Source organism: Petaurus breviceps, unplaced genomic scaffold (assembly GCF_028583685.1).
Source record: "Petaurus breviceps papuanus isolate PSGF00001 unplaced genomic scaffold, PetGlider_PUasm1.0 129, whole genome shotgun sequence".
Lineage (NCBI taxonomy): Eukaryota > Metazoa > Chordata > Mammalia > Diprotodontia > Petauridae > Petaurus > Petaurus breviceps.
This window is the reverse complement of record NW_027185665.1, coordinates 277,292-286,306: the sequence shown is the minus strand read 5'-3', so window position 1 is coordinate 286,306 and position 9,015 is coordinate 277,292. Positions and strand designations below refer to the sequence as shown.

General features: G+C 39.5%; 1 protein-coding gene across 2 annotated transcripts in view; it reads right to left on the bottom strand.

The window, feature by feature from the left end:
• Positions 1-9,015, bottom strand: part of LOC138173613 (membrane-associated transporter protein-like) — a 64,006-nt gene that overhangs the window by 7,656 nt on the left and 47,335 nt on the right. Inside the window, exons 6-7 of one of the 2 annotated variants that reach the window (XR_011171467.1) lie at positions 3,200-3,405; positions 664-768 (exon numbers count right to left, since the gene is read on the bottom strand). Coding sequence is in view for 1 of the 2 variants with exons in the window: in XM_069103656.1 (XP_068959757.1) it covers positions 3,200-3,405 (206 nt within the window). In the remaining variant the exon portion in view is untranslated. The remainder of the gene's footprint in view (positions 1-663; positions 769-3,199; positions 3,406-9,015) is intronic. The other variant, XM_069103656.1, reaches the window with a different exon arrangement.

Here is a 9,015-nt window from a genome sequence, read left to right as displayed (position 1 = left end):
AGTATCTAGGTGATGTCGCACAATCGCACAAGTCACATGATCTCTTTCAGTCTCAGTTTCCCTAAAAATAAAAGGAGGGGATTGGAGTAGGTGCTTTTAAGTTCTTTTTGGCTCTGGTTCTACTTCTTACAGCCTCCAGGATCGTTGCTCTATGCACTGCTCCATTCAAGAGAATTCATGCAGTGACTTTTCTGTGCCACTCACTGTTCTAGGCCCTGAGCAGACATAAAAACAACCCCTCACCTCAAGGCGTTTGCATTAAACTGGAAGAAACGGGGACACTGACGAGTGGATACAAAATATACATAAAGTAATTTGGGAGAGGGGAAACATTAACAGCCGGGGGAGAGTGAATCCTTCCTCACTGACCCTAGGCAAGTTACTTAGCCTCAGTTTCCTCATCCGTAAAATGGGGGCAATGATAAGTGTAGAGCTGATCTCACAGGTCCTGGTGACGGGGATCCCATGAGCAATTGCATGAAAAGTGTGTTGCAAACTTTAAAGTGTTCTCTTAATTCAGTTGTTATTATGGGCAGTTTCTCATGGTGTGGAGTGGTAGGTTTGGGGTTTCCTTTGAACTAAAAGGACCCAATGTTCTTTGTTTTGATCCCTAGAGATAACATATTTTCAATAGCACAACCCCCTAGGAAGCAAAGAACTTACCTTTACAGGTTCCAGTTTTTTTGCCAACAGGGAAGGGGCAGGGGTGGATGGTCACAACTCTGGTTGGTCAGGGCAAACATACCCTGCTGTATACATCCATTCTGCCTAGGAGAGCAGAAATCCAGGGGAAAAACAGTACTGGGGAAATGGATCATGGCCTACTGGGCTTCCTGTGCTAGTGAAACAAATTCCAAGCTAAACCCTTTACTTTCTTAGCAACTGCTACAGCCATGGACAAAGCAGCCTTTAGGGGTCCAAATGCCTTAACATCTTATATGAAGAGGCAGTAAGTAGTGAGAGAGCAGATACAGTGTTCTATTCAACTGAGCCTTGTCTAATTAAGCATTAGGACAAGGTTTTCTAGTTAATCAGTGGCCAGGCTCAGCCAGGCAGGCAGGCCAGCAAGAAGGCTCATCCAGGGAACATGGCTGCCCATATACCCTGTGCACTATGACTTAGATCACTCAGATTTATTTTAGGCTTAATCAATAGTGTCCAATTGCTTAATTTTTTAAACTTTGGACATGGTCCTAAGTAAAGCTTCTTTTTCCATTCTCTCTATCCAAAGATTCCAGAGATAATGTCATGCACCTTTATTGAAAGGAGCAGAGGGTGGTGGCAGCAGCAGTGGTGGTGATGGTGGTTTGTCTGCCTTTGCCTACAAGTACTCAGGTATCATGAAATTCTGGAAAGAGGACTGGACAAGATATCAGGAGATTAGACTCAAGATTTGGTTGCATCCTTCACTAGTTGTGTGACCCAGAATAAGTCATGTAGCATCACCTTTATTAAGTACAAGATGGCAAAGGCCCTTCAGAAGAAAAAAAATGGTTCTTCTGAAAAACAGGACTGTGTGTTTGAATGCACTACAAGCTTAAAATGTGTCAATCGTGTGGCATGGCAGCCACAAAGCTAATGGTTTGGGTTTTTCTCTGTAATAGAGGGAGGGAATAAGCCTTTATTAAGGGCTTACTATGTACCAGGCACTGTGCTAAGCACTTTACAAATATTAAATTTTGATCCTCATAACAATTCTGCAAGATGGGTACTGTTATTGTTCCCATTTTACAGTCGAGGAAACTGAGGAAGAAATGGGTTAAGTGACTTGTGTAGGATTACATTGCTAGTGAGTATCTGAGGTCACATTTGAACTCAGGTCTTCCTGATTTTTAGGTCTAGCATTCTATCCTCTGTGCAGACATTGAGTCTCCCCATCTCACCCAAGTTAGAAGTGCACCCACCCCTCACAGTCCTCAAGCCACTTCCTGTTGTCAAAGAAGTTTTGCTTCTCACTGTCTGTTTCTAACCTAGACTGGTTTGTCTCTCCTTGGACAGCCTAGTCCCACCCCCACCCCAACAGAAGTGCACCATATTGGTGCCAAACTGAGTGTACCCAATAAGCTTCAAGTCTTCTGCATGTCGATACTCCTGAGTTCAAGTGATCCACCAGCCTTGGCCTCCCTAGCAGCTAATGTGATTTTGGTTTGCATTAAAAGCAGCATAGCTTCCATGAGTAAGAAGGAGTCCCACTGTATCCTATTTTTCTAACCTATTACCAATATGAAGTCACAAGTGGAATAGTGAGTCAGTAAGGTCTGGATACCACATTTTAGGTAAGATGTTGGTAAGCTAAAGAGAGTCAGGAGAGGACATCTAGGTCCTTGGGCACTGATGTCATGACATTTGTGGAGCCATGGAAGGAACTGGGATAGTACCTGCATGAGGGAAGACTCAGACTCAGAGGGACATGCTAACTGTCTGCAAGTATCAGAAATTCTTTCATGTGCAAGAGGAATTATGTTTGGCCCTTGAATTAAGAGCAATACCTGGAAGTTTCAAAGAGGTCAATGTAAGGTTCAATGTAATGAAAACTTCTTAACAATTAGTGCTGTCCAAAAGTATAATAAGCCAAGTTGTGAAGTCATGGGGTTTTTATTGGAGGTCTTTAGAAAAAAGCATGACTGACTACTTTTTGAAAATGTGTAGTGGGAATTTTTTTTTCAGGTATAGGTTGCAGTAGATGATCTCTGACATCTCTTGTGAGTCTGTGATTTCATGATCTCTGCGTATCTGTTTCTTCATCTTTCAGGTGGGGAGAATATAGGTATCATCTGACTTACAGGGTTGTTGTGAAGTGCAAACAAGATTGCATTAATATGCAATATATTTTGTAAACTAGAAAGTGCTACACAAATGTGGACTGCTGCTCATGTAAATAAAGTGCTTTAATAATTTGAATAATTATTATTTATCATCATTATATGTCATATATCATAATATAATAAAATAATTTATTATTAAATAATTTATTTAAATTAATAATTAGATATTTTAAAAAAGATGTTATGATAATTCTCAGCATTGCTGCATGTCTGAATGGAGAGCCTGAGTCGCTATGGCTTGAAACTAGCCCAGTGGGATTTCTGCTACTCCTTTGGCCTTTTCAAGCAGTTCCACCTTCCACAGTTTATAAAAGAGTTTCCTTTCCCAGGGCCTCTCAAAACTGTCTCCCAGGAGCCAAGACTCAGAGACTCACCTCCTCCTCTTGATGGTACTCAGCAATAAGGTTGAAGGGCACGGTGTACAGGGTGCTGGACATGACTCCAAAGAGGGAACACAGGACCAGGGTTGAGTAGACATTGGGAAACAGTCCAATAAATCCAGTCCCCAGGCCAAAGAGCAGATACCCCATAATGTAAAGGCCTTTCAAGCCCACATAGGATAACAGAACTTTCTGAAAGTCTGTGGAAAGAAGAAAGAAGGAAAGAATTACAGATGGCCTGGCCTTCAAATAGGGAATGATTTTAGATCATCTTTTGTTTTGCAGATTCACTTTAGGAAAAGACTCTCTGATAATTGGTCAGAAATCAAAGGTGAGCCTTAACTTGGCTTAAAAGCAGGCAGTGTTGAAAATCAGTTTTTGACCATTTCTTCTATAGAGAAAGGTTTGTAAGGCTGGGTCTGTCTTTCAAAGGAAGGGCCAGACACAATTTTTGAAGCTGCTGAAAAGCAATGTCCAGGGACACTGAGACCTGGGAGGAAGTGGGACCAGGGGAAGTGGAACAAATGCTTGAACCAATGTTTTCAGCAATAGCCCCACCTTGCAGACAAGGTATGGAGGACTATGTCAGCTTCATAGCCTGGTACAAGTCACCAAACTTTCATGGAACTGTTCTCAGCTCAAAGTGAAGGGAAGATTTGACAACTATTTGAATGAGATGAACAATGAGGTTCCCCTTGGACCTCACATAGGATTTTGCTGGGACCTCTCATGTACTTAATGGGTTTTTTTTTTAAGTTTTTATTTTTTTAATTCTAAAATTTTAATTGTTTTTTTAAAAGTACATAATTCCTCATGTTAACTTTTTTCTTTTTAATTTTCATCTTTTTTAATGTTGTCTCCAATTTTTATTTTAGAGATCTTATTATTTTGTTACTTTCAAAACTATCTTGATTATTTATGCCTGCTCCTGAACCTCTTCTTCTTTTCTGTGTATTTTTAAATGTTTGAATGACTTTTTCTTTATCATTACTACTAGCTCCTCTCCGTTTTTGACCTCCCAATTAAAAAACACAGAAAGAAAAAAAAACTTGCAACAAATTCTCTTATGAAATTATACATTGTTATTTTGCATTATATGGCAGCTATGTGGTCAGGACATAGAATGCTAGGCCTGGAATCAGAAAGACCTAAGTTCAAATCCAGCCTCAGACAATTATTAACTTGTGACCCTGGGCAATTCACTTAACTTTGCTTCAGTCTCCTCATCTGTAAAATTAATGAGGGAAGGAAATGGCAAACCACTCCAGTATCTTTGCCAAGAAACCCCAAATGGGGTTACAAAGTTAGACATGATTGAAACAACTGAACAATAACAAAACAACAAAAATTCATATCCTCAGACTAGACTATAAGCCCCATGAGGGTGGGAATCATGTCCTAGTTAAAGTTTATATCTGCTAGATCTGGCATGGTACTCTGTAATGGTCAGTGCTTATTAAATGTTTTTTGGATTTGCATTTGAATGTGAATTTGAAGAGTCAGATTGGATCATTTGATTCACAAAAATTTGTTTTTCCCCCTAGAGAAAAGGATTATTGGAATAGAGGAGGGCCTGAATTATCTTGTTTTCCAGAGGCAGCTCCCATGACTTTAGAATCAGGAAAACCAGAGTTCAGACCTTTCCTCAGCTACAGACTGAGCAGGTCAATTAACTTCCATCAGTCTCAGCTTCCTCATTTATAAAATGGGAATAATAATAGCACCTACCTCCCAGGGTTGTTTTATGTATCAAATGAGATAATATTTGTGCTTATGAATCTTAAATCACTGTTTTAAATATGAACTATTGTTATTTAGAAAGAAACTGAAATTCAGAGACAACTTTCTATCCACCACTGAAGGCTCACATTTCTAGGTTTTAACGTTTACGAAGCAGTATCCTCACAAAAGTCCTGTTAAGAAACATAGAGCTGGTATTTTTACTATCTCTATTGATGGAAGTCGGAGTTTATAGGGGAAAGTCAATTCACTAAATCACAAACCTGGGTCCCAGAGGTAAGCTGAATCATGGTTTTGGACTCTTCTCTACCTGCTATACTCTGCTGCCTCTAATAAAATACTACTTTTTTATTGGTCACAAAATCATTTCTTTTGAGCTCAAGAGCATGTCTCCTAAGTCTCATATTCAGAGTTTTGACAGCCTTTGTCTTTCCAGCCTGAAGAGACCTATTTTTGCTAGTACCAGGTCTTCACATTAACTTTCCTCATTCATTTCTCTTTTCACTAAGAAGCTCCACACAGACCCCACTCATTCTCTCTCTCTGTCTCTGTCTCTCTCTGTCTGTCTGTCTGTCTCTCCCCTCCCTTTTTCTCCTTGTTTTCTTTCTTACTTTCTGTCTTTGTTTCTCTTTATCATTCTGTCTCTCTCACACCCCCTCTATATTTCTCTCCATTTCCATCTCCATCTCTGTCTCTGTCACACACACACACGCACACACACACACACACACATGCAAACAGTTCCCATTCTACTCTGGAATAGAATTTTCTACATCTATCCAACTAACCACTTAGCTCCCCCTCCTCTAAGAGGCCAGATGCTTAGTTTCTCACTCAATTAGAGTCACAGTGCTACAGATCATTCTGATGGAAGCCAGGGCTTGAGAAATGACAACCTGGCAACGTGTTTCTTCCATTAATTTCACATAGCATGAGCAAAACTGTTACCCCAGAGTCAGAAGAAAAAAAATGAAGGGAATCAATTGTTGTTGATGATGATGATAGTGATGGTGATGGTGATGGTTCCTATCAGATTAGATATATGCACACTATTATTTAAGGTACCCTGACAACAAACATCTGGGATCTGGGATCCTTTTATGACCAAGGAAATACATTTATATGGTAAGGAGGCCAGGAAAAGACAACACCAATGAGAGCAAAGTGAATTTTGGATATGTAAAGACATTCTGTCAAAAACAACAGCAGCAATGACAGCTTGGACAAACCTTCTAAGCATTTGTCAGAAGAATCATTAATTCTTAATGCTGGCCCTTGCTTGGTCATAGATGTTCCATAGGATCCTCTTTTAATCACACATTCTTTTCGTACCTCAGTGGCTCCTTCCCTAAGACGAAGCTATATTTTCTGGGTTGACAAGCAAAAGATCTATATAAACAATCTCAAAAAAGAAAAACTCTCTAGGAAGAGGGAAGGGGAGGGAGGGAGTGGGGAAAAAATTGGAATATAAAATCGTGCAAAAATGAATGCTAAATGGGGCAGCCAGGTGGCTCAGTGAGTAAGAGCACCGGCCCCAGTGTTGGGATGACCTGGGGATCAAATCTGGGCTCAGATACTTAGCACCACACCCAGAAATAACTGTCCATGTAACCTTGAGCAAGTTATTTAACCCCAAATGCTTAAAAAAAATGAATGCTAAAAATTGTCTTTACATATAATTGGAAAAATAAAGTACTATTAAAAAAAAACCTCTGACTCATGAGAATGGAATAGGAAGACCTATGTAGCAGGCCATCAGTTAGAACAGCCATGAAAAGATGTCAATATAGTAACCATGCTGAATACCGCAATGACTTCAACTTGAGTTAGAGTTTATTTTTAAAGCGATGTGACAATGGTATCCTCCAGCTCAGTGGAACAGAAAGAGTACTGGACAGACAATTCACATTTGAATCTCGGCTTTGATTCTTTCTTGCCTTGGACAAATCACATTCTCCCTCAGAGCTGATTTCATCCCATATAAGGAGAAATAAGGATTCACTACCTACTTCACAGGGTGATTGTAAGAAAAGCATTGTGTGGACCTTAAAGAGCTATCAAAATATGAACTGATATTGTTCCATATAGCAACTTAAACTAGGCCAGCAAAGCTTTATTTCTCATAAATGAAGAATTTGAAATGAATGGGATCACATATAAACAGAGATCCTAAAACAGTCATGGTCTTTGAATAATAGTCAAGGCGTCCAAATCACAGAATTGGAAGGTCATTGGAGAGGTCATCTAATCCAGCCTCTGACAGAATAGGAGACTCCTCTACAACATTGCAGACAAGTGGTCAGCCTACCTCCTCTTTAAGACAGGCAGGTTGGGGCACAGTGAATGAAGCCTCGGACCTGAAGTTTGGAAGACGTACATTGAAATCTTAGCTCAGATACTTATTAGGCTATGGGAAAATCACTTAATCTGTCTGGGACTCAGATTCCTCATCCATAAAATGAGGGGGCTGGACTCTATGACCTCTAGTTTCAAATCTATGAACCTATGACCTTCTGTGAGAGAGAACTTGTGACCTACTACCACATGAGGCAGGCAACCCATTCCATTTGGGGTTAGTTCTAATCATTAGGAAGATTCTTCTTATAATAAACTTACACTTGCCTCTCTGAATCTATTACTTATTTTTCCTAGTTCTAACCTCTGGAGTCAGGTAGAATAAGTCTAATTCCTATTCAGGTATTTGAAAGCCCTTCAAACATCTCATTGAATCAGAATCAGGAAACTATAGAGTTGGTGGGACCTTAGGTCATCTAGTCCAACCCATACCTGAACAGGAAAGGACTTCAAATGAATGAGGGTGCTTATAGTTCATTTTTCCAAGCATTTTAAATGTGTATCCCCAGTCCCTTCCATCCCTGGAAATCTTATGAATTCACATTATTTATGTAAAAAAAAGTATGTTAAGCAAAAGCAAAAATAAACTTCAGCCTAAACCTTGCAAATCAATAAAAATGAAATACAAATGAAAGCATTCAGAAGAGGACTGATAGGCTGGGAAAGGACCTTGAGCTTACATCATAAAAGGATCACCCTGGGATGTTGTGCCTAGAGAAGAAAAGACTTGGGTTAAAGTGGTAGGGGGGAAGGGAAGAGGGGGGAATGATAGCTGCCTTCAATATATAAAGGCTTCCTTGTAAAAGAGATTAGACTTGTTCTGTTTACCCTCAGAGGGAAGGATTAGTTGAATATTAGGATGAGGAAGATTAGTAAAGGAAAAAAAAGTAAGGAAAAAATTTTCTAATAAGGAGAAAGGTCCAAAAGTGAACTTTAGATCTGCAAGCAATGTTGAATATCCACTTCTATTATATATTGTAGAGGCCATTCTTGTTCAGATACAGTTTGGACTCAATGGCCTATGAAGCTTATTCCAATTTTGAAATGCAGATTCTCAAGTTTCTTTCCATGGTCATGCAGTTAATGCATGGCCAAGCCCAGACTTGGGCTCTTGCTTCGGACACCCAGTCCTGTGTTCTTTACTAGCCACTATGCTCTTTCTTGTGTCTATGGTATCAGGTCAATATCATCTATAAATTTGGCTTGCATGTATAATATGGCTTCATTTAATTCATTATTAAAAATATTGGACAATCTAGGACCAAGAAGCAAAATCTACTAAAGATCTCCATCTAAGTTCACATAGAGTTATTAATTTATAGTTTAATATGAATACACCTAACAGAGCTGCTGTCTGGATCCTATGGTTCCATCTTATTAACAAGTAGAATCTCTTTTAGGGGATTAATACTGACCGTGATAACCCTGGTCAAAGGGACAAATTCCTCACTAACCAGAGGAATATGGCATTATTTTTTGAGACCCAGTAATTAACACTTTGATATGAGGTGATCCATCTTTTCTTTGCAAAGCGATGGGACAGGGAAGAGGGAGATTATAGGTATGAAACGTTGTATTTACTGTCAGAGTCAGTTTATATATTGGCTTGTTTTGATGAACTTTAAAATTTTGCTATATAAGGTATGCTATCCTCAGGGAAACCTGGGTCCAAGTCCCACTACTAACATATACTGGCTGTTTGACCCTGGTCAAAT